Raw genomic sequence first — 27,951 nt, forward strand, 5'->3', positions numbered from 1 at the left:
AACAATGTCAAGAGTTTTGTTTTAAAAGTTTGTGGTAGAAAGTCTAGCAAAGATTAATGGACGCATTCGTGAATTATTTGTACTACATATTGTATGCAGAGTAATGTGTGTTGTAATATTATTGATTTATTGTGTACATTAAAATATATTTTTACGATAGACCTTTATGTCTTAAATAGGTTTTGTTCTATATGCAATATATTACTTTGTTTCTCAAATTTGCGGCTGATTTTTTTGGTACTTTTCCTGAACAGTGAAGTTCAGTGTTTCACTGAATTTATAATTATTAACTTATGTAGGAACATCTTGAGGAAATAAATAAAATTGTATAACTATGAATTAATAAAATTATGACATAATTTTTAAAACACTACGTCAAAGGCAGGGCTTTTAAATTACTAGAAATTCTATTTGTAGTTTTTATAACCAGCAAAGTATACGTTTGTTTTCATTTTATTTTGTTTTAGTTCGCAAACATTTGTTACTCAAAGTATAACAAAACATACATAAATAAACACAACAATATAACTGATTCTCCTCATTCTGACCTTCAGTATTTAAGTGTCATCATCTACCAAAAGAAGGCAGTGTGTAAACGCCCTAAAAAGAGAAATGTGAAAAAAAAAACAAAAAACATCTAATTCCGAATACCATAAAATGCCACAGACTTAACGAAGCACAGACATGGCGTCAAACGGAACAACACCTGAAATAGTCACACATTTCGAAACGGTCGACTTAGACAAGGAAAAGGAATATGTGAACGGCACTAATGGTTTCAATGGTACTAATGGTACCAATGGTACTTTGTCACTATGTGGCCTGGACGGGAACTGCTTGGGGGTGCCACGGACAGGACACCGGCCGTCTATCATGGAGGTTGAATGTGCTAAGGAGAGAACCAGGCTGGCGCTCCTGAAGCAATGCTCGGCCATCTTTAAGCAAGGAGACCAGCGGTATACAAAGGAGAGTCTGCATCGGACGTTTCAGGATGAGGTGAGTGACATATATTCTGTACCTATATTGATTTATTTTTATTAATATTTAGGTGTTGATGGTTTGGGAGCCTACCATGATTAGCAAAATAAGACTTGCAGTGGTGAAAGCGAGATTATACAGACAGTCGTTATACATGTGGTAGAGTATCACCACACTTTAACATTGATTAGAGAGAGTTGTCGTGGTAGACCTCGGGGTCAAATTAATTTTAATTTAGACTAAAATTGTGCATGAAAAATTCAAGGCTTATATTATCAAAGTTGTTTTGTGTTCTTTGAGTTGTGTGAAACTAGTCGGGCACCCCCGATAAATACGCGTGAGTAAACCGTTACATCATTTAATAATTCCTCTACACTATTTTCATTTCGGAACAACTCGGAGAGGACTCGAACTGGTTCAAAACACCGGTAGTAAAAACTATAAACATGTCATCATCATCGGCCTAGCCTTTTCCCAACTATGTTGGGGCCGGCTTCATGTTTTATACAAACACTAGCTGTTACCCGTGACTTGGTCCGCGTGGATAGAAGATATTTTAGATTTTTTTGGAATTTCACTTACTTACCATCCAACACCAAGTACTTATCATTCAACACAGAGTACCTACCATCCGACACCAAGTACTTACCATCCGACACCAAGTACTTACCATCCAAAACCAAGTACTTACCATCCAACACCAAATACTTACCATCCAACACTAAGTACTTACCATCCAACACCAAGTACTTACCATCCGACACCAAGTACTTACCATCCAACACCATGTACTTACCATCCGATACCAAGTACTTACCATCCAACACCAAGTACTTACCATCCGACACCAAGTACTTACCATCCGACACAATGTACTTACCATCCAATACTAAGTACTTACCATCCAACACCAAGTACTTACTACTTAAAGTTCCCCAATTCATTGTCATCGACTTTCCACCGGGAATAGGAATTTTCCGTAGTAAAAGTGGCCTATGTGTTAATCCAGGGTGTCAGCTACGTACCAAACTTCATTAAAATCAGTTCAGCCGTTTTGACATGAAGAAGTCACAAACTTTCGTCTTTATAATATTAGTGGGAAGTGGGATTATTGGGATTTTTGAAATAAAGAAACAAAAAGGAATAACGTAACATACAGCAAAAACTTAAAAAAAATACCAAAACAAATTGCCAATACTGTAATATACCTCCTACAATCAAGTAACAATATTAGGTAAGTTAAGTGTACTGGCATCATTAAGTTTACAACACTATACAACCTTCGTTTTGCTCATCGTATGTCGCGCAAGGTCACAACACTACCAAGGCACAGAAGGCCAATTACTCATAAAGGTAAAAAAATAACTTCATTATCTAATGGCGAGCGTACACAGACAAATTGATGGCAATGTGGAGATCAATGGGGCTAATGAAGCAATGTAGAGCAAAGCAAATATATTTTTTTTTGTTTTTTTCTTTACTGCCAGAATGTATCGCCATTTATTTTTTTCAACTAAGTTGATCCTATTTGAATAACATCATCATCATTATCAGCCTATATTTGTCTACTGCTGGACAAAGGCCTCCCCAATTGCACGCCATCGAGATCTATGTTCGGCTGTTCGCACAGAGCTTAACCGCCACCTAATAAAGTAAGACGAAGAAGTGGACTTTTGAAGAGTGATAGCGCATTAATAAACAGGTTAGAGTGGCATCTCTTTTTTACAAAACGTATTAATATTTCTTAGAGAAAAGAGGCGGCAGACACGTCCAGCCACCCCAGAATGAGAGGGAAATGAGAAAATAGAAAATGTTTTCTCTTTTTAATTGCCTGATTGAATTGTGACGTCATCACATTTTTGTTTTTTTATTAAAGTATCTTATTTGCCTGTGTAAGCTCACCTTTAGAATCACTGAACGTAATATTTCTTCTTAGAATAATGATTTATGATGAATGAAAGCTGTCAGACAAAAAGCTAAGTTTCACAAAACTAAATTATAATGTCAGTGTTGAGCAATTGTGTGAATTGATATATTATGTGTTGCTGATCAGTTAATTGTTGTAAAAATTTGGATAATTAGTAACAGTTCAGTTGTTTGAGACGTAAAATAAATAAACACAGAAATATAAACACGAGAGAGATGACAAGAGATGCTTCTTTAAAGAAATGAGAAGGGTCTCTCTAACTGAAATATGACTGTGCATGAATGAGCATAAAAGAGTAAATAGGCTTTTATGTATTTTTGTAACTTTGCACCTTTCGGGCATTGTCTTTCGCAAATGGGTTTGTGTCTTATTTTAAGTACTAAGGCCAAAGTTAAAAAATAAATATTTTTGACCGAAGTCGAAATAAACCTTTGCTTTTTTTTGCATAAAAACTTTACAGGTTGCTTCTGAAATGGATCAAGAAACTATTCTTTTTTTGCCTGTTGAAAATAGCTCTTAAGGCCGAACTCGTTCTTGACCAAATTGTGCGTACCCAATTATATACGCAACATATTATTGTTAAACCAGTTTATCAAGTGTTGTGCCAAATTGTTTTTCTGCGTATATTTGCACGATGCCTGCAACATCGTTACACACAAATTAAAACCTCGTTAGTTCGGAGATGTGCAGATTTTGCACGCACACGGCTCTCGGCACAGTCGTGACCTTACTCTAAAGACTTTAAAAGCTCTGCGCAAGATGTTTGAGGATCTATTGTTGGGCCACGAAACCTGCGATTTCGTATGACTTTCAAACAAGGGTTAATAAAGAATAAAACATATGTATATATGGTCGAATTGATTAACTTCCTTTTACGGAAGTCAGGTAAAAATATCATAATAAGTACTTTTATTTATTTTCCTTTAAGTCACAATAACGAAATACTGTTCCAAAAAAACAATTTTAATAAAATGTATGGAACTATCGCAACAATTTTGGCTAACAGAGCATTCCATTGATAAACCAATTTGAGAATTACATATTCGCATTTTTTCTGGCCCTACACTCACATTCACACAAATACAATTCCCACATACTCGTTACACACAAGTGTCATAAAATTTTATTTCAATACCACTATCTGGTTTTTTCGTAATTCTGTGCTTTTAATGTACCAACTTCATTTTGCTGTTACGTAACACATGTTCACACAAATTTACCCTTTATTTCGTATGCAGTAAGATCTGTTTACATTTTTTGCAATGACTTTATTCATTTGTCAATCAAAGAATTGTTCGATTGCGTTTGTAAAAGTAGCCTTTATGCAAATTTCGACCTACAGTAGTTGTAATAAGAATATTTATGTAATTAGTCAAATGCAAAGTATAGTTGTATTAGGTTTCTAAATTGGTATGAGAATTTTGTTTTTATTAAAACTGTATTGGTATTTTTTATAATGATAACTTTTTAATTTAAAACATTTCGCAAAACATACTTTATTTATTGATCCAAGTATTGATTTGACCTAATTAAGACTAGTTTTCTTGCCCAGTTCCGCTTTCTTTATTTAACAACTTTAACAAGAATGCCTTTGTATGCAGAATTACGATCGATATTTATGTCTTCATTTTGAGAACTTTTACAGCAATTCCATTATTATTATTTTTTTTAACATCTTGATTTTTACATAAATTTTGTTTTCAATACAGTCAGCATAAAGCTTTAGTGTGAAGTCGAATATTTTTTTTCGTTTGGAAACTCTTACATAATTACTCAACTTTTTTCGTGGACGTATTAACGTAACAATTGATCAAAACAAGCGGTCTCACGTATTATAGATACCTCTCTCTTTACTATGTTAGGCAAAATGTCGTTTTTTTTTTCGTGTACCACCAAAAGTCCTGTCTGAGGTTGGAAAAAGTTCACAATTATTTTCCGATACACACAAAAAATATCGTTTTTCTGTCGACTCTACACCAGCACCTTATCACTCAATCTCCAGTAGCGTTACCCAAGCCGCTCCGCGATCGATCAGCAGTCGTTTAGCCACCGGCGCCGCGTTACCCGGTGAAATATTACACGTGATACCATCTCATACAATTACAGCCGATACGGGGCGCGCCGACCATTTGTCAAAATAACCATTCATATGGTAATGGCGTGTGGTGATTGATTGCGTGGCGTAACCGATCTAGTTCGTGTTGCAAGTAAGTATTTGGCTGTAGGGCTGAGGTAGTTGTTGGACTGATAACGGTTGTGGGGTGTTTGTCCACCGTGACGTGTCGATGTGTTGCTGTGGATATGTTGTCGTTGTAAGGACTAGAATGGATTGTTATTGTAGCTCTGCGAGGAATATTTCAACTTCATTTAATTGCAATTACCTCATTTAAAAGCTTTTTAAGCGCGATGTATTTTTCTTATTTTCGTCTCAGTATCGGCAGCGGTGAACAAACGCAGACTGCAGAATTTCTGGGATACGCCATTTCTGAGACTTGACCTCCACAGAGAACAAACAAATGATTTTTTAAAACGGTATACCGATTTAGTTGGAAATGTTTTTGACAAATGTCGAAGTTTAAAGCGTAATAGACAAAACTTTAAGTTAAAATTTTATAAAGGAGGTTTTATTCTTACCAAAACCATTATAAAATCTATTTACATAAAAACATGTAAATAGAGAAGTCCGTAAAAGCAGTAAAACAATTTAATTCGTATCAGTATAACCGGCTACATAAATTAAGTCATTAATTATTCAGTTACACGACACGCAGTTAGGGCTATATATCTCGCAGTTAACTGCAAACATTAGGGAATTCTAACTGCACCGTAATTTAGTTAGGACATTACTTTAACTTGAAAACTAACTGGTTGATGTGTGGTCGTTAACTATACAGAAGAGAAACTTTGTAGTATTGATGTCTTTATCAACCATCGTCTTGAAGAAGGTTAAATTAATTTATTAAAGAAGTTTGTCCAATGTAGGTCAAATAGCTCTTACACGTTTTTTTTTCTGAATATTAAATCTTTATATATAAAATAGCATGTAGTATATGTCGCTATGCTAAACTCACTCACTGTGCGCACCGTGTCGTGGCTTCGATCTCCGCGTTGGACAAGCTTTTGCGCAGTCCACGAACGCTTGTGTGCTTGGTGTCTTTGTGTATGCTACTTGAATGTTTTTGGAGAGCTCCGGGAAACAAGTATTAAAGTTCTTAATGCGGGAAATGTTAAAAATATATTAAAAATCCTTATGAAGGTGTTTTCGGAAACACATTCAGAACCCATTTTTCTTTTTCCACACTAATTTTTTAAGTTGTATTGTTAAAATAAATTCGAATTACGATTATGAAATCTTTACTTAAATTTCTATCCCGACTCTAGCGCGACGGTTACGATAATTCTACCAAAGACTTATCAGTCTTTAAACCAAAAGCTCTATCTTTTCCCGTAGCATTGAATGAGCTATATAAATTGCACATCCTCAAAGTTAAAGCTAGTAAATGATTATTTCTTAAAGTACCTTAGTAGTTGAAATGTTCAGAATACCACTCAGACTTCTTTACGATCAACCTTCGCGTAAAGATTGACAGCTACTGGCTGACGCACATTCACATCAACCAATCAAATAACTCCTTGTAATTAATTGACCAATCAGACTACAGCTGCTGACAAGCTAGGCTAACAACTACTGCAGTTGTTGCAGCGTCATTACATTAATTGTACTTGACTGACTTGGAAACATTTTTACAGATTTAGGTATTTTAATGGTGTTATTTTTAAGGTTCTAAAAGGACTCTACATGCCTCTCGGATAATAGAAAGTGAAATCATCCTGGTAGGATTTTGTTTTTTCCAGAATTAAAACGACCTCATTGATTTTCCTCTGCCCTGGATGTTAAATATTTTGACAATTGAACTAAATGTACCAAGTCCTGGCACTATTACTGAACTAGCTTTGATGTGACTTGGAATTTTCTATCAACTAATTACTTATCATTAGGAAAACGTACACGAGAGATCTAGTCTGGTAGTCCCTGAATTACTTTGAAAAACTTATATTCTGTATAGCGTACGCCAAACGTTATACGGGAACAAACAACCCTGATTACTGTAAAACCAGCCTTAGATACACCCTTATTAACCTCCTACCAAACATAAACCTTAACCCACAACGACTAGAACATTATCTTCCGTACTCATATCATTAAGCTATTAATTTCAGCCATCACTATCATTATATCCACACACGTTTAATCTTGCTCTACTTATAAAATTGATGTCATAAATAATAATATTCAATTACATCGTCGGTATTGTACGAGGCTCACAATGTCAGCCGGTCGCCTTGGCACTGCTGTTGTCATGAAAGGTTGCTGGGGCAGGTTTTCATATAGCTCTAGGTATTCATATTTTCATCTAAGTAGGTATCTCTTTCAGATGATAGTTGTGATATTGAGATTAAGAAGTTTAATCCTTCTGTCGAAGGGGATTCACAAATATTCAAGTTTTTAAAGACACCGAGACATCGAGACTCGCGTTTGTCATACATATGTTTGCGGAATCGAACCCGCGACACGTTGCTCTCAGAGGATTTTGGCGTGTTGACCTCAACCACTGGGTTATTCGTGCACTCGAGGATGATCTCATTTTAATAATTAAGATTGAGGTTAGCAGTATAAAAAAAACGTTCCGAAATATACCTGCTTATTATACTTCTTCAAATCTGGTGTACGAAATGAGTGAACTTAATTTTCTCTTCATGACACAGACGCCGCCACTGTGTCTGCTCGGCTCATGGTTAAGGAATTTATTTGTGTCCGAATTTAGAGCGCGATATTGATAAAAACGCATTGACCATCGATGTTAATATGACTCTACCTCACGAGCGAAGAATATATTAAAATAATTAACAGCTAAAAGCTACATTGAACAAGACATTGAAATACATCCGTTTAAAATAAAGCTCGACTACTGACTTTTGACTTATAGTTACCTAGGCTCGATCTAACCTTGTCTTCCATTATTACACGATCTACATATGATCCTTGCCTTGAAGCAGGCTAGAGCATGACGTCATTCCACAATTACCAAAGACAATTACTATCCCTTCGCCACACATGTGATGACCTTGCATTCACTATCCAAGTTATGATTGGTTGAGTTGTGCGTGGTGTACCGAGCTAAATCCGTATCAACCAATCAGAGAACAGGATTCTTTTTCTAAGATATGTCGAAAGTTTTGGGTGGAATTGATTTTTGATCGATTGTTTATTTGAATGTTTTAAGTAGTTTCTAGAAATTAAGATGATTAATAGTTTTTAAAGTTTAATTTGAATGTTTTATTGATTGATATATCATGTGTCTGATGTTAGAGTAATTGATTGATACGTCTTCGGTAACAGCTACGAATTTTAAGTAATCGCTAGTTCTAAAGCACAGTTTAATTGGTAATCAAAGAGTCTGGTAAAACTGGATTCGCCACAGTTTGTCAAAGCCTAAACAGCAGAATAAAACTACTCCTAATGGTTTCTACACTTACTAATTCTACCTATATATTGAAGATATTGGACCAAATAACAACTGTTCTATTTCCACATGGAGCAAAAAAAAAGAATCAATAAAATCGGTTCATCCAGTCCACGATACCGAAAAACAATATCCAGACGCATTGGGAACCTCTTCCTTTTTTAATTGGGATAAAACAACGGAACAATGAAAAAAAATGACTACCTTACTTAAAATTAATTAACCACCTTACACAAAACTTACATCCCAATATAACAAATTCTATAGATCATCTGAGCCAAAATGCTCAAATCGTATACGATGTCGAAGCCAAAACCTCGAAGCTTGCATATTTTTCTAAAATAATTTACCTAAAGATATCTGCAGCAATCCTTTCCAAAAAGCTAATAATGCATAGAAGTATTATAAATAAACATAGGTAAATTAACTATCGATTGAGCAATACTTATACACCTACGATCGGAGTCAGACTAACAAGTTCCCCGTCACAGTTTGGAACAAGTAACATAAATCAGGCGGATATATGGCACCTGGCTAAATTATGATAAAACCCAGTAATGTGTTTACACAGCGAAATTGTTGGCTAATCTCGGACTGTCAAGCTGCATCAGTCTAGATTACTGCGGCGGAGGTGGGGACTACTTTGAGATCTCAGCTTCTCACTCGGTTGTCGCTTGATTAGAGCTTTAATTGGTAGAGATAGAGCAACCAAACTGTCATTTAAATTTATAGCTAGTTGTGTTATGTTCGTTACTTTTTGATCAAAGCCATTCCAATCGTCGACAAAGTTTTTTCGAATATGTAGCTACGACAGTTCATAATGTTTCGCGTAATAGCGTCAACAACGAACAAGAAAACATCAACCACAACTTTTAATGGCTCGACCGCTTTTATTAACATCTCTTAGAATATTAGCACATAATTCACTTTTAATACAAAACAAACTTAGATAAAATCGCTCAATTAAGTTAAAAAGGAAAAATTAATTCGTAGTTAATCAATTTGACATTCACCAATTCTCGAATAGCGCTCACGGAAACGAAAAACTTCCGAGAAATCTAGTTCGAGAGTCAGTATTACCGGCCAGGTAAACTGACTACCCACTCACAGCATGTCGTGTGGATAACCAAAGCTATTAACTACACACTCGGGGACATAACTCGTTACGTATTATTTAATGTAAATTCAGAATAAGACGGCGGTATATTAGGTTTTGCAATGACAGCCAAATTGAGAACATTTGAATTTTATACTTGGTGGTTCTAAAGTGCGTTTGATATTAGTTACGTCAGTTTTGTTTTGACGGACCCTGAGCTTTTGATACTAATTCCATCAACTTATAACTAGATCAACTATTAATTAAACCTACTTAGCTTAATCACCACCTAACTGAAGTATATATTTCAGCTGTCTTCCTGTCGAGTATAAGTCTGTATTCTCCTTCCTAAAGGCTATGTAGATAATATATTATTATAATAATAATACCGAACAAATTCGATTTATAGTTTCGGCTTTAAAGTAAAGCACGTATAAGTAAAAAAACACAAAGCTGTCATATATAAAAGAAGAACGGCGTTTTGTTACGACTTGCCTGTTGATGTCACTTAGTATAAGTGGTTCGGTTCCCGCTCTGGACAAATGTTAAGTTTACTGAGCACGATCATTTATTGTGTGTCTAGGTGCAATTTCATTTGTGACTGCAGTAAAATATATTACGTTTCTTTAGTACCCATGATACAAGCTTTACTTCATTTGATACTAGATGGCGTTGTGAACTATATGGAGAATCATATTGTTAAGGCTTGCCAATATTACATTTCGGCATCCTTGCCGCGAGACTACAGCTACCATACCCAGGCACCCTAGAAGGTTGTCGACTAACAAGTTCTAGTTATATAGAGCGACTGCCGCGGGGTGATTTATAGTGAAACTTATTATACTTTTTATGGCAAGTGCGCTTGTTAGCCGGCGCTTATCGGTCCAGATCGACGCGATCACTGATCTTAAACATGATAATGGCCAATTAACTGTAGGCTTCTGAGCTTCTGAGCTTTTTAGTTAAGATCAGAGCTACTTGTTGCTGTTAGATTTTAGCTTGAGACTTTGGGACTTCTTATTTTAAAAGATCTAAGCAGTCATGCGATGATCAGGCTTTAACCGCTCCTTCAAAGTGTTAAGTTAAACCCTAAAATATGCGAAAGTGAACTACGCATAGTGTTCATTAATCTGACGTCCCCCGTGGTCGAGTGTCGTACGCACAGGTATCAAGAAGTCGCTAGCTCCGAGGTCCCGGGTTCGGGTCATTGTAAAAATTCACATTTCTACATTGTCTCGGGTCTGGGTGTTTTTGGTGCCTTCGTTGTATCTGAATTCCAAAACTCAAGTGTTTTAGCAACTTACTTTGGTTTCACAACAATGTATGTAATGTTGTCCGCATTTTTGTACAGAACAGAGAAAAAACATCAAAAGGGACTAAAAACTTTAGTCAATTGCAAAAGGAGGTTTTATTACAATCTTTAAACAGTGCAGAACTTTTTGAAAGTTTTATCTGTTTGAGATCCTTCTTAAGCCTCAGATCGTTGACTCTTTTTTTCATTTTTATGTATGTTAAACTCTGTAATTAATACTAATTAATGTCTCAACCTCAATCACTGTTAGCTTTGAGTCGTGACCGCACCGGCTACAGCTGAGAGATCGCAGCGGATGATGTAAGCTCACTTTACACTTCACTCACAAACTTTATAATGATGATTTACAAAAACTAACCGTCAAGGTGGATTCTAGACGCTGAGAGTGCCGTACACATAAATAAGCTAATGAAAAACTAATCGGTCTGATGACAAATAAACATTGATTTGTACCCACCGCCACCCTCAGATTGATTTTTTCAAACGACAGCAAATGTCTGACTGAAAAAGTGTTGCTTAATTTCGATCTTTATTTGTAGCATTTCTTATTATAATGGCAATAGAAGTACATCATTTATGAAAATTTTAACATTCCAGAAACCACGGTTCATGAGATACAGGTTTGGCAGACTGACAGCGGTCTTAATATTTTAGGCTGTTCGTTTATTTTACAGCGTCTATCGCACCTTTGTAGTATAGAGTCGAGTTGATAGAGTCAACTCATGCCTATTAAGTATTCCTATAATGTTATTGAAAAACATTTAACCTACAGCTTTATATGCATTTCCCGAGTCTCAAGAATCGAGGGTCTTGATGAAGGAAACCCAGAATTCGAATCCGAGACAAAAAGTTCAACAGTCTCACTTACAGATACTAGACCAAGGAGACTATCCGGCTACAAAGCTTAAAATGTAAAAGAAGAGTTCACCAAACTGCCCAAACAACGTTCCTTTTTTTTCCATACTTAAGATCATACAAAAAATTCACGTGATGACATATCAGTAACCGATATGAAAGACTTCGTGTGACGTTGTGACCGGCCTCCAAAATAATCGAATAGCAATCGAAAGTGGATCGATAAAGCGGTATCGATTTGACGCGGTACTTTCGGTAATTTTGACTCAGAGACAGATTAAGGAGTGGTCTTGTGAACATTGAATACGTAATTAGAATAAATGTGGTTTTATTTTGTCGATACACATTTCATTTGGATGACTGATGTGTTCGCTTTTTATTGATTTACTACTGTGGGCAAAATTTGAATGTGGAAAATTTTTTACTACAAAACGAAGTTTGAGTTTTTTTTATATAAACAGTAAATGGAAAGTCATGTTAGTAAATAGCATTATTTCCTATTAAATCTAAACGTGATCAAGCACCCTGTGATCACCCACCCCAAGCACCCAATGGTAATCTATCGGATAATATTGTACACTAGCCATGCCTGTGACCTGTGTTTTTGGATATATCTGTCTTCAGATTCTCTACATTGGCATAGCTTTTTCGAACCGGTGGACATGGGTGAAATACTAAGTACAGCTAATCTAAATACGACAGAGAAAACCGCAAGTAGATTAAATACCCAGTTGCGTAATCCATCGTGGATAAACGCACAGACGAAAAATTTAAAATATATTGAAGCTTCAGTATCGTTCGTAGAGAACGCAGCAATCTTTATTGTCAATTTTTACTGTCCTTTTTTCATTGTAACGTGCAATCGCAGCAATTTGGTCCAAAAAAATAAATTTAATCATATTTGGCTCAGTATTTTTTTAGCGATAGGCAGTATCGAAATTTTCTTGCTAAAACAACATTACTTACGACTTTATTACATGGACAGAAATTACAAAGATTTTACCTTTATAACACCAAGTTTCTTAACATTATTATAATAACACGTCATGATAAATGATGGCAAGCACATAATTTATCCATGGCATTACATAAAAGGTGGTAATATAAATGTAATTACGTGTTCCGTACATCGAACCGCACCTTACTAAACACGAAAGCCGATCTCTGCCGTTACTACACGATCGGTTTAATTAGAAAACATATCGATATGTAATTTATAATAAGTTATGTGTGACAAGTGTAGGATGATTTGCAATAGTTTCATTTTGTTCAGGCAACGAAGTAACGTTGGAAATTTTATATTGGCCTGATCTGAATGGTGACTGTGAGCTGTGACACTCAATTGAGTATCACAGCTACAATAAACACTTATGTGTTTTAGAACTAGTGACACTTCTAGAGTTTTTAAACTAAATGTAGCAAATAAATAAGATTTGAATCATGTGTCTTATCGAAAGCCGCTGTGTGCCCGTCCGTTTGATATCAGGATCTCATGAACCCTGGTAGCTAGACAATTGAAATTTTCACAGATGATGTATTTCTGTTGCCGTTGCAACAAACGAAAACTATTATTTTTTTAAAACGACTCCCGCACTAAGGAGTTGAATCCTTGTGTCTTGGGGTTTACAAACATACAATTCACATGCACAAAGACACCCAGACTCAGAACAAGCATTCGTGGATCACACAAATGCTTGTCCTACGCGGGGATCGAACCCACGACACGTTGCGCAAAGTGGGTTTGGCGTAACCTCAACCACTCGGCTATCCGTTAGGCAACGATTGTTACGGTAATTTTGATGGGTGACTAACAAATTTGTGGGTACCATCCAACCGACTCGCACTTAACTAGTTATCTGTCACCTCATTTGTACTACCTCTACACATCACTGTTACTTCTGCCATAAACCTGTACAGTGCTACTAAACTGAGCATTACAACACAAAGTCGGCGGCTTATGTTAATTCGCGTTAGAGCCGCTTACACGACGTCGTGGGCAGAACCAACTGTAGCAGCTAATGCGCAGGTAATCTGCTCACTATTAAGATATTAACTCACTTGGAAATGTTAGAACAATACACGAACTGATTTGTAGCTGGTAACTGGTTGTAGAATGTTGGCATTAAAAAGTCTGTCTTTTGATCAGTTGCTTAGGTCTTTTTCTGGTCCTTTTATTGTCGTATATTTATTGGTTGACATTTATGCTAGGATTCTTTAATTCATTGAAATGAAACGACTTTTACGGATTTTATCGCGGTTTAATTTTTGGTTTTAGTTCCCGACGTTTCGACACCTTTGCAGGTATCATGGTCACGGGCAGACTGTCAATGTCTAACATTCGCGTAAACCTAAGAAACCACTTCTTTAATTCATTCTAAAAAGTATTTTATTCAACGTTATTTTGTTTGAAAAGTCATTTGTTTTACTTAATTTTTTCTTTATCATCATCATCATCATCATCAGACCATATTCGCCCACTGCTGGACCTAAGCCTTTTTTCTTACTTATTTTCTAATCGAAATGCTCAGTAGCTTACTATCTCTCAACATGAAAAGTTGTTGTTTAGTTGATTACTATCGTAATTAGTTCAGCTCTAACTATTCAATTAACTTCATGTCGGCAGGAGTTAATTGTCTCATAGAAACAGATTGTCTACACAAGGATGTTGGCAAGGCGTAGCCGATACAATTATTAGTAATTACTGGTCATAATAAGTTTACGCTATTATGGACTAATCATTACTAAGTACCCTTGTGAGGGCACGCGCCGCCCAACAAGCCTACTATGAGCTCTTAAAGTAAGAATGTTGCATGTGTGGAAGCGAGATGCCGCTATAAACCGTGTAGTGCGCCATCCTGCTCCCACAATGACAAGAGTTTATCTTCAGTTCATGGTACAGGTAATGTAGATCTAATAACTGCCTAAACATGGCGTAATATGGCTTTCACAGAATTAATAGCTTTCCATATTCAAACAGTTATGGAAGTTAAAACAATTAATATAATGACTACGGTGGAAGCCTATTTTAGAAATGTCGTAAAACTTGAAATTTGTTGAATAAAAAACGTGAATGTTTGGTCAGTTTTTTCTTATAACTTCTATTTGGACAAAATCATTTTTCAAATTGATGACGTCAGCTTGTTCAGTTATTATTTAGACACAGATAGTTCATTAAAGTCAATTAAAAAGTGCTACGTGTCAATAGATACGATCTGAGTTTTTATGTCACCGCCTCATTACTGAGACAGTTGCAGTGGTTGGGCAGCCTGTCAGATCGTCAGATGTTCGTGTCTCGCCGATGGATGACACCTCCTGTCAGAAATATAACACTGTTTTTGCATCAGGTTTTGCACCGGAATTGTAAGTCCAACTGCTATTTCAACTACATTATCTTGGTATAATAACTACATGTAACGCAGTATTTGGTTGAAAATTATTTCTTATAAATATATTTACATTTGAGTTGTGTTACATTCCTACATTCCCTCTTGGGCAGACTCAACAACCCCTGTGTTGGGAGACTTTAGGGTTGTTTAGAATTTTTTGGGCTTTTGTGTGAGTATGTAGACAGATATTCGGTAGGCTTTTGTTCAGAAGAACAACACTTTCACGCATGGAGGACTTAAGACTACACTTGGAAGAGCCATATCTCGCTTCTACAATGAAATAAATCCTTGAACAGCTTGTACACTAGGAGATCAGTTCAGAATAGATCATAACATATCCATTGATGTGCAATAAAGTGGTCTGTAAATGACCATCACTACTCGATTTTAAGGATTGCCAGTCTATCTATTAATATCGATGACGGCTCAATCTTGCTTGAAGCCAATTAAGACATGCTGACACGAAACGATTTGAAACTTTAAAATACTAACCTTCTAAATGTACTAATAATTATTTTAGAAACAACTAAGTAAAATTCAATGCAACAAATAATGAGTTAGAAAAACTTCGATATGACGAACAGGCATTCGTTTAAGGTTCATTAAAATTTGTTCACGTCACATTCATATTTGTTACCGCATGCGTGTGATGAGATCTAATGGTGCTATTAATAAAGGAGTCTTAGCTGAGCCGGTTTTATTCACTGGTATAGATTAATAAGGTAGCTTAAATGGTAAAGTAATTGAAGAAATTGACATAAGTAATGGTAAACACTTAAAATGATTAGGAAGAAGATGAAAATTTAATAAAAGGGAGCTCAGACTGGATACAGAAGGCAGAAGACCGGGTGCTGAATCGCAGCTTAGGGTTGAGGGTAGGTATTGACAAATATGAATTAGGTACACACTAATAACAATGATAGAAATATAGTACTAACGCCAATCGCTATTTCAGACGCATCATTGGCCTATTCGCTGACTCTACGTATATCGCTAATATAAAACCACTAACCATGACATATTATAATCTTTCGGAAAAATAAATGCTGAGATATAAAGCAGCAAGCTAAAAGTGGTTACTCAGAACGGGTAAGAAAGACTCAAGGATTTCTTCCAAAATAAGCTACTCAATAAACACATTTTACAAATCAGCATTACCAAACATTCACACGAATAAATAGTCAATTATTCGATTACGATCGAATCGATTAGAACCGAGCATTAGTATCGAGTAGTGATCGATCACGATTCGTGACTGGGTGCAGATAATTATATCACTCCGGGCTTAGAATGCTCACATATGATGGATGGCTGCCGAGTGATGGTGCGACCGCCGAACGCGGTGATTACTCTACGTCACGTTGTGTTTAGCTACTGGGTAGCTATGATATGGACAGGGTCAACATTGTAGCACTGGACAAAAAAATATAATTATCGATAGATGACATTCATCTTTTTTTAGTCCTGGTTCAGTTGATCTGCACAAACCAAAGTTGTCAGAGCACAAGTTTTCAAGAGCTCAAAGATCTTGCATCATCAGTCCGTAGTAAGGTCCTGTTGGTACAGCGCTCATCCCACCCACTCGCTGGCTAAGTGTCCCCCGCACATACCACAGCTACCGACAACTTTTTCACATAAAATGGATGCCAATTACGCGTCCATATACAAAACTTGAGCGACTTTTTGTCGTGAGTCTAAAAAGGCACTAATTATGGTTTCCGGCTAGACAGCGGGAATGTCGGGCGCGCGACAAAAAAGTCGGGGAGGTGTGCGCAAGATGCGATGCGTCGCGCAGACGCGCTGCTGATCCTGCGGGCCGTAGGGCTGCCACTACTATGATATTAGGTATTGTTGAATGTAGTATAGTAGAACAAGTAACACACATATCAAATCAGTTCGCTTCTGACCATGAAAGTTTGAAAGGCGTCGAAGCGTCTGGAACTAAAAGGTTAACAATAGTAATGTATCTCGCTTACTTATACTAAAATTTTAAGTCGCAAACGTTGTACGTTATGAGTAATAAATTCAATTTTCGTTGCGTTAGTTTCAGTACATCTAAGAACAGAAAAAAAGCGGTTCTTTAATCATCTTTCCAGTTATTTAAAAAACATAGTTTTTTTTTAATGCGAGCTAGCCCTAAGCAACAGCAAGTACCGCGGCCCTTTTAGCAAAACTGTCACGTAGTGATCCAAGCACAGAGCAGCGTACCTACATGGACTAATGAATATCTTCATTGCGGAACATGTGTACCGAATTACAGATGCTATACCTCACTAATATATTGTAACAGTGCGGCTTTGCCGTTAGCAAGACGATCCTCACTTGTTTCTTGCTCGTATTAAAATAAAATGGATGACACGTCCCTCATACAACTGTCAATCATGACAAGAATACTTTCTATTTTTAAATTCTGATCTTGAATTTGTTTTTTTTTGTGTGCCCATTATCAGCCTGTGTTTTTAGTTAATAAGGTTTTAGTTAACTCAAGTATATCGATAAATTGCTTGCTAATTTATAAAAATTACAAATCTAAAATGTTTCTATAAGTTTAAATAAAAAAATTGTCTGTAACATAGTGCTAGTTATGGGACTCATTAATTACGGAACAATTCTGTATCAGGACAGCATATTTTGAAGTGTACATCAAATGGAAAAAATAATGATGGTACAACATTTCTGAACATAGGACGTGTAAGACAGGACGTGGCACATTTTATTACAGTTGTAAAAATAGTTAATCGATTAAATTATCGATTAGAAATTGCTGCAAGCTCATAAACACATCGAGGACCGGTTGTTACTCTGTCAATATTAATTAGAATGTGTTAAAGTAGATAGTACGGTTGCGATTGAAATTATATACATTAATGTAACTATTATGCTGAGAAATATGTATATGGAATATTTATGTCTAGATTAAGTAAATGTTAGGAATGAAATGAAATGTATTTCGATTGAAATGAAATGTTATTCTGAATAGTTGACAGAATTTATCGATTTAAATATAATCGGGATAAAAAAAGTCCGAACCTCAAATTTGATCTAAGAAAAAATAAACTGTATCTTTGCAAAATAAACAAAAGTCAATGTATATCCAATAATATAAATTTTGAAAGCTAATTTTATGTAAAACACATAATGTACTCTGTAGCTAACAATGTAATTACGAAAGCTTTACCGATTTATCGATGAAATTCCGTTCACCGTTCCAGTATGGTATTTATGAGGTTAAGAATACGGTTCAGTATCAAATATAAAATAATAAAATTGTATTGTCTGCGGTTTTCTGTATAATACAGGTGAAATGTAGAATTTCTACATTCGTAAGGCTTTATCTCAGTAGCCAATGAAATCAATCACTAATTGCACATTCAATGCAAAGGCTCTAGAGTGCTGCCCTGGGGCAACTTTCATATGACTTCATAAATTTAAATGAAAATGTTAAGAGCTTAAGTAAACTACAATATCACTATGCAGAAATGATAAACAATAAATATATTATGGATTTTTAAAGTCAAAGAACATATTATTTGCAAGATATTTCATTTAAAATAAACAGTTCACCTTATGGAAAGCCTGTGTTAAATCTTTTTATGTTAAACCAGATTCGCTACTTCTTCTGAGTTTTACCACTGAATAATGTAGTATAATTACGAACACACAACATTTTCATCGGCCTGTCGCATCTCGCTCCTTAACCGTCCTAATTGCCTAGAAATTGGTTTCCACACATCAGCACCCATTCCTGACAGCTGAACGTGATTGCGTTTTTCACAGGAACAACTATTTCAAGCTTTTTATGTATTCTTACGACACCAGACGTGGGTTTTAATGTTTGATTCCGAAGACTAGCAACGCTATTTAAGGCAAAGTTGTTACACGTAAGGCTTAAATGAGGTATTTGCATTGCTATATTGAATCATTGGTGCGCCAAAGAATGCAGTTATAAAAGTTGAATATGAAAAAAAGGCAGATGATGGACACCATCCATGTAAATGTTAATGCCGAGAGCTAGAATTTTTCTTTAGATAAGCCGATAATATACAAGATATCATTTAATAGTTTATTCTATACTTATTGACGTTGTATAGGAGATAAGGGAATTAAACGTTCGACTCGCTCGCCCACCGCTGCGTCAGCTCATGATTAAGGACTTTGTTGGGATCCGAAACTATTTGGGCAATTACAACAAATACTCGTGAATCTGTTGTTATTATATTAATAACTAGCTGTTCTACTTTTGGTTTACCTTTCTATCTGTTAATTCTTCTAAGTTTCCCAACCTGCTCTAAAAACATTTAATTGTAACTGCTTTAATAAGCCCGATGGGATAGACTTCCAAGCTCGCATACGTAAGGCGGCATGTTCGCTCACATAATTAACGTCAGCGACACACCACTGTGCTGTCGCTCCAACACACGTGTGTCGGAGTGAGCTGGTTGGCAGCTAACATGCTCTCGTTTCCTTAAACAGATAAACTTCCCCTCATAAATTTTATAAGTTTGTTTACTGTAACACGAAATAAGTATGGTGTGTGTGATGTAACGTTCTTTGCAATTTCTAGTAACATATGTTTATCAGACCGAAACAAAACCATAGGAAAATTATCACTAACTTGACTAGTTTAAAATTTTTAGGCTTCGTTCACAATTTTTTTTTGTGCAAGAATAAAATGTTACTTTTTGTTAAGGCTTCTTCTACGATCCATTCAAAGCGTTATCATATATGTATTCCTTTGGCAGAATCTTTCGAAATCAAAGCAGTTTTATTTATCTGCCGACGTTTCTCTACACACTTGGTTATACATGTAATACCTAGAAATCTAGATGACTGCTAACAGGTGATCTAACGAGTGACATTGCCGCACTTACGATTGGTCGTCATGAGACACACATTGACCAATGACATGCCGTCTCAATGACCCAGTTACACGTAACATACCTAAAGTAACATTATTTTCAATAAATATTATTACTTGTAGACTTATTTATTAGTTTTTTACGTCATAGCCCCAGGCTGCTGGTGCTCTAAATAAAGTTTCCATTGAATCATTTGGATAAGTGTGACCAAATATACTTGCAGTTTAAGACTTGATAATAAATCTAAACAGCGCTATTTCTAATGCGAAAAAGGAAAAACAAAATATCTAAATTAATAAAGGCTTGGTGTTGTATTCAGTCAAATGTTATCACTTTTGAGATTTTTGACGAATGAAATCCAAGCGTCTCGAAGAAGTATTGATAAAGGTATACAGAAAGGTCTTTGGTCATCGCGTCTTATTAACCATATGACAAAAACTCCAAATAATAAAGGAGTACCACTATCCCCGTTTATTGAAACCTGTAGAAATAGATTTAAATAAAAAAATACTTTCTTTATAAGACTATTTACCTAGATTGATAATCTCTGAAAACGCTTGTCGTCATCTGTTAAATGAGGCAGTTGGAATAGTCAAAGAGGATCTTGTGCGAACGGTTCGGTAGAATAATAGGCTTGTTGAGAATTGTGCCGACAGAAATGGAGACTGGCAAAGGCATTAGACATTACCAAGTCCCCAAGAAAACAAATACACCTAATACTTAGATAATGATTTCAAAGTGATCTGTTGGTATATGACTAACTATACTTCCTATAGCTGCGTCGGCCAGTGCACCCCACAAGATTTAATTAACGAACTATTTTAATGATCGCTACAGTTTTTCTTGGAGCACTTTTTGTCGTCCGTCAGTCGATCAATGCTACACTACTCAATTGAATTATTTTTTGTCTCGCTCTAACGCGCACGAGTCGTATAAGTCATGGCAGTCATGCATAATGCATGCGCGTGCGCAAGCGCGGGTATCGATCACGCCGCCCTAATGATCTACTATCGATCAATGATCTATAGTGTGAGATTGTGCGGTGACCATGAATTTATGGGATTTTAATATTTATCGCATTTTATTTTGTTGCCGTTTTTTGTGTTTATGATGCTTGTATAGGACCCAAGGCTTTTGTCGAAACTGACAATTTCAGATAAAGTGTATGCCCTTATTATTGACGCCGTTGCTAAACACGATTCAAACTTTTACTGGACACTAAAAGGCGAAAAAGGAATCTGTATTTTTCAAGATATCCACTTCCAGTCTTAGCGCATTCAACGAATGTTAATCTTACTTCCACCCACATTTGCTTTGGTTACATAATACATAACAGACACAGCTGTCAAAGAAGATCGCATCCCAATGGGAAATCAGGCTTAAAAGCTGACTGCTTTCAGACAAATGACATATCTTAATATATACTAATATATAAAGCTGAAGAGTTTGTTTGTTTGTTTGTTTGAACGCACTAATCTCAGGAACTACTGGTCCAAATTGAAAAATTCTTTTTGTGTTGAATAGACTATTCATCGAGGAAGGCTTTAGGCTACAAACCATCACCCTGTGACTAATAGGAGCGAAGATACAATGGAAAATGTGAAAAAAACAGGGCAGGTATAAATCATAACTTATATCTTCTACCCACGGGGACGAAGTCGCGGGCAACAGCTAGTCTTAATATACTTAATTCCATATATATTTGGTCTCCGATTTATCCCACCTCATCCCACATGATATCCACCGCAGCACTATAATGCAACATTCTCGGACACGTATGGCCGGGCTCGCTGTCGCCCGCCTTCTGTTTTGGTTGTGATTTAAGTGCTAGCCCCACATTCCTATCCCCACTAGACCAAGCCGCATATAAATCCTTCACGCTTGACGTAGCTTACATGATAATTAAAATGGGGACATGGTATCTTTGCTAACAAGTTGATTGGTAGATGACTGTTCTTCAAAAGTGGTACGAATATTTTGCTCCTTTAAAGTTTTGTTTTTTGGAAGGTATTGGCAATTTTTACTTCTTAAAAAAAGTTGTGATAAAGAAATTTCTCTGCATTACCATAACCGAAATAACTAAAATCACGCCGTATGAAAAAATATTAATAATTTTCATCAGTCGGAGACTTAACCCCAAGAGATCAATAAAATTAGTCTGAACTTTACTATTTATACAGACCATATCAAAAGCATGCAGACAGGCAAATATCTATAGGACAGACCAAAAAACCAAACACAGTAGAGCAGACAGAATACTTTATCTCCAATAACTTCAAACAGATTATCCAAATTTCAACATACTGCAGCACTACACTTTGCTTGCGGGCTTTGAGCAATATTTACCAAGAAATTTATTAAAAAAATAATAAACACTTAGTGTAACCTCGAGAGAGGACCCGAGGCGTCACGTACAGCGTTACAGCAACGAGGTAATGATACCTGTAATCTGATTGGATAATTGAATGTATTGTCTGTGATCGGTGGGCGAGAGACCGAGATTTATTACGGTATTGATAAACTAGTTGTGTGCTGTTGTTTCACCTGGTGTTAATTTAAAATATTTTTTAGGAAATCTATGCTAAGAATAAGTTTTTTACTAAAACATTCAACGTAGCACAGTTGTCATTTGTTGCGCCTTTAAGATTTGTAGCGGTCTAGATGTTTGTGCAGACTTGACATTCGTAGCAGACTAAATATTCGTAGCAAACATGACATTCATATCAAACATGAAGGGCTACCAATACGAATTAATAGCCCTCATATCATTCGTAACAAAATTTTGATATTATGTAGTAAAAAGCATGACGTTTGTAACGTACCAACATAGTATTCGTAGCACGGTCGACTTAAACTGCGAGGTTGATATTCGTAGCAGAAAAAACTTTCGTAGAAGGGTTGTCGTTCGAAACCACCTGATATTCATTGCAGCATTGACATTAGTAGCTAACTTGATACACACATAGAACTCATGGTTTTTGTAGCAAGCTTGGTATTTACTTTTGTTTTAAGATCTTTACTGGAATATGCACACTATAATGGGCCTTAATTTCCAAATAAATCAATATTCTATTTAGGGCCGATTTTTCAATCGCCAGATAACTTTTATTCAATTAACATGTTTGACGCTTTGACAGCTCTTGTCTTGTATAGAAAATATGACAAACAGCCATATTTATTAGTGAGTTAAAAGTTATCTGGCGATCGAAAAATCGGCCCTTAATGATCTACTCTATCACAACACTTGGTATAGAATATATATTTAAAATGTCTGTCTTTTAAAATGAGAATGCAATGTATACTTATAATGCTAATCTACATATTCATTTTTAAAAAGGATAACTTATCGAGTTCCTTGCGTGTAACTCTTCATAGGATTGACAATTTGGAACTGCGTAACTATAGCCTATACTTTCTTTGAAATAAAAACTTTAAACCCAAGCCTCTTTTATCTCAGTGGCCCTTACCAATCCGTGGGAACATCAAAGACAATACGAGCACATGTTTAAAACAAGATCACCAGTAAGTACGTATTATCTGTGCCTCATGATTGTCGCATTAAGTCGCGATCGTGGTGTGATCGTGTCGCAATCGGCGGGTCAGATTCACGCCTCATGTGTACATGGTAGCCATGTATTCTGTGATGGTAGCTGTGAAGGGCAGATCAAGTGATTTATAAAAGTTTTTTATATAATCAAATAGATCGAATCACGGACGTCAGAACGATTTTAACGTGTGTTGGAAGTTTCATAATACACATTTTACGTTATAATTTATAGGTTCATTTTTTGGTTTCCTTAATCAATGGATATAAACGGAAACAGGAATTTTCTTTTGCTTATTTTTATGGAACCCTCAGGGTTGTTCACACTTATTCTTGCACTAATTAATAAAAGTTAATTATAAGCGACACGAGGATTATATTCCTTGGAATAGAATGTTTGAAAAATAAATAAAAAACAAATAGTACCTAATTGTAACGCATACTATGGTTTACTTATCAAGTCCGTTTCTTAAATTAAGTAAGGTGTACGGAAAGCTTATAAGTCTAAAAGTACTGGCCATTGGACTATGGTAACTACTGGACTTCCTCATAGAACGATATTATAAAAAGCAAACTAAACTCTTTAAATTAATTTATTAAATATTAAACAGCTTCAAATTTTGTTTTTCTTCCATTGCACACATTTTATTCAGTCTAGGTAAGCCGATTACAAGATACGCCTCTACTTATTATGCTAATCACGTTAAGTAATAATCAAATGTACCATAACTAATACTAATTGACGTGGACGTCGCTAAACACAACACTTTCTACTCTGATACTAGTAAACAAGGTGTGGGAACAAGATGGCACTATATACTTGGTAAAGCGCTGTCTCTCTCCCACAAATGTAAGACGTAACTTGAGGTAACACGTAAGATGTGAGGCCAAAACATCCGGCGTATTGCTCGCAAATTAATTACTGTATCACTTAAAAATAATTTACGATGCCTTAGAAATGTTTAATTAACAAATGACGTAATAGTAACTAGAAGTGTCTTTAAATAAGTCATGATTATTTAGACTTTTAAAGTCGGTCACGGCAATCAGGAGGTCTTGAAATGTCCGAAAATAAAGTGATCTATATTCCTTTGCAAGCGGAAATTTTCTTAACAGAGATCTTGTAAAAGACTTGCAGACTTGTTGCTTTTAAAACAACGTAAGTGTCGACTATTGTAAACTCTTACATAAGTCATCCTCCATTTTCAAAGAGTAACTTACGGACTTCCTGATTTTATTTATATTTTGATTTTAATAGGGGATTTATAATATGTTTTTTTTTTTAAGAAGACAATTGTGACATTATCACTAGTTCATTTGGTTCACATGATCTAAAACCCAGAAGACAGGCAAACGTTCGAACGAATATTTTTTATCGACCTTGTACACACTGTGTGTCTAGGTTTAGTTTATTTCGTCACAAAGGCTTTAGCAGGTACCTACTTCACATTCAGAAGGACACCGTTTGTTTGCGAGGGCTGCTCTTAAGATCCCCGACCCAATTATTTCTTAAAACAAAACGTGTAGTATTGTTCTGGCGGTCTTTAAGCATGTGATTAGAAAGCGAATACACCTTCCTCTACAACACTAGGACTAAACCTCTATTGCGGGAGTCGTTTAAAAGAAATATCAAAAACGAATAAAACGACTTGCAGGCTGTTTTGAATCTCTGTTTACTCCTATAAGTGGAGGTTTAATCACGTATGTATATTAGACGATGTACAAGTTCAGTTCTCACGCCACACGTAACTTGTGCAATTATAATCTTATGTGGATAAACATGAGACACACGGACTTCGAGAGTGTCGAGCTGTGAGACAAACATGTGTGAAATTAAATGCCTTTATCGAACATTCACGATAACTTCATAACGTTTTAAATAGAAAAGCTATTTGTAATGTACCTATTAATATAATCTTTAAGTCAATGCTGAAGATCGCATTTGGGTATGAATAAAACTCTTGAAGTAACAGTGTGTATTAGAAAAAAAAATGTTGTATATTCACCTCTATTTTAAAATAAGAATTTATTGAATCTCTTAAATAAAGTTTTAAGAAAAAAAAATAGCTACTAAGTTTAAATAAATTTGAACTTGCGAACATTAAAAAAAGCTACAAACCGCTCGCGGTTCTTACCGTCCGTAGGTCACGTACCTAAGGCAGCTTTCGTAAGCGTCACAGTTAATAGCGATTATGGTAATCACATCTATTTCGTTAATGTGGAACGATTAATACTTAATAGTGACTTGATAGCGGTACACGCAGATAAACACACATAGTTTTTATTGAACGATGGAATTATATTTTTATATTATGTTAGACGAGGCGCAAGGCAGGGGCAGTCTATGTCTAGCAGTGGGCCGCGAAAGGCTGAATTGATTGATTATGATGATGATTAGATTCCTGCAAACCACTATTTAAAAAAACTAAAATACTGACAATTTTCTCACTTTATATACTGGAAATTGGAAATTTGTAAGAAAACACCCACAGCTATTTGTAAAAGCCTCGGAAAAAAATGTGTTCAGCAAAAGAGATCCCACCAAGATTTTTGTACCAGGTTGTAGAATCACCCTATATCATAAAAACTGCATGTTTATGTGTATTAAAATTTATAATAAAATACCCCAAACTATAAGAGAACTTCCATTTAGACTGTTTAAATTAAAATTAAAACAATGGTTGTCACAAAAATGTTTTTACACAATAACGGATTTTTTAGAAAATAAAGTAGGTAATAAAACAAATATATTTATGTAAATGTAAACATGTACACCTTTTAATATATGTAGCATAAGTTTGTAATTATATTCCTGCCCGACTATGATTTAATTATTGTATGCCTAAATAGGCTGATTGTAGTACTGGATTATTATTATTTAACACCTGTAACCTACTCAATCAACACAATAAAGATACTTTGACTTTGACTTTGACTTTAACTTTGATGATAATGAGAAACCAAACTATGATGGATCTGGATTACAAATGTTATTTTTTTGTTTCTAGTGTTTCTACATAAATGACTCCCATATTAAGTAATTTGAACATTTGTCGCACGCACGAAGAAACACAGATTCAGAGCAAGCTTGCGTAGATCATCAATCACAAATGCTTGTTCTACGCTGGGATCGAACCCACGACACAACGCGCACAGAGGTTTATTCGTGGTGACCTCAACCACTCGGCCATCTGTGCAGTCAATTTATATCGTAATAAGATTTTCTACAACATACGTACAACAGTCATTATTTTCGACACCTATATAATACCAAGAACACTTGTTATTTTTATTTACCGCTTATTTACAGGTTGATCATACATGATCATCCACTGTGTAGTGAGGCCACACATAATTACAAGTCATTATCGCCCTATGCGAGGCTAAATGGTCACGACTTGGCTAAATGGCTACCCCAGCCAGATTGTTATCCCAAGTTAAGACAAGATTAATTAATGATCCAATAATATCTGTTTACAATCACACATGCACAATGCTTTACCGTACAAATTCAATAGTTATTGAATGTCTAAGATATAGTTACCTCTTTCGAATGGGTGCGGTTTTTTTTTGTCTAGCCCACTGTGTCCCACTCCTGGGCAAAGGCCTCCATCAAATCCTTTCAAGTTGCGGTTAAAGCTGCAAAAAAATTTCGCAGCCGGATAAAAGTAGCCTCTACCTAATGCAATATTTCAGCTGGTATGCACGCCAAGTTTCATTCAAAGCGGTCTAGCCGTTATTATATTTGTCCAATAGAATTTATAGCTATCTGTATCTGTTAGTACCTGTATCTGTAGTAGTACTCATGTATAGTACCTATTGTACACAGGTGTTGTTTGTACACACCCAGTTCAGTCACGATAGGGCACGCCGTGTGTCGTGCAGGGACAGTGATACTGTGTAATACATGACAATTCATTACATTAGACTGTAGCTATCATGTAAAACCTTGCACAAAAGTGCAAGCTATAATGTTAAACCTATAGTCTAAAGTCCATTAATGTTCTAAATTGAGTTCTTGGTAATTACGCAGAAATAAAGGTGTTTTAGGGCATCGTACCCAAAGGGTAGAAATTGAACGTTACTACTATCAGCTGTCTGTCGGTCCGTCAACAGGCTGTGTCTTATGAACCGTGATAACTGATACTAAAAATGAAGGAAGACCGTTATGCAATGGTCATTAATTAAAATATATTTGTCACCCGAAATATTTGTCTTTATTTAGCCTATTCAATCTCGCGAGTCCGTCTCGCACTTGGTAAATATTTTTTTATTTATAACTAATTATTTCTATTACAAACTCTATACACGTCAACTGAAATCGTCGCTTATCGATGACCTCGTTTTCATCTTTAAATTCTGCCGTTACAAAATTGCAACTAAAGCTATCCTGGAACAAGACCATTTAGACCATCCTTACTTTTCAGATAAAATCAGCCTCTTCATGCGTACCTCTTTATTGTCTTAAT

General features: G+C 35.7%; 1 protein-coding gene across 1 annotated transcript in view; it reads left to right on the plus strand.

Moving 5' to 3' along the window:
* The first annotated feature begins 547 nt into the window (after positions 1-547).
* Positions 548-27,951, plus strand: part of LOC113499387 (NADPH oxidase 5) — a 39,505-nt gene continuing 12,101 nt past the window's right edge. The window contains exon 1 of the mRNA XM_026879857.1: positions 548-996. Coding sequence (XP_026735658.1) covers positions 685-996 — 312 coding nt within the window. The 5' untranslated portion in view covers positions 548-684. The remainder of the gene's footprint in view (positions 997-27,951) is intronic.

The sequence above is a fragment of the Trichoplusia ni genome, chromosome 12 (genome assembly GCF_003590095.1).
Source record: "Trichoplusia ni isolate ovarian cell line Hi5 chromosome 12, tn1, whole genome shotgun sequence".
In the NCBI taxonomy this organism is placed as follows: Eukaryota; Metazoa; Arthropoda; class Insecta; order Lepidoptera; family Noctuidae; genus Trichoplusia; species Trichoplusia ni.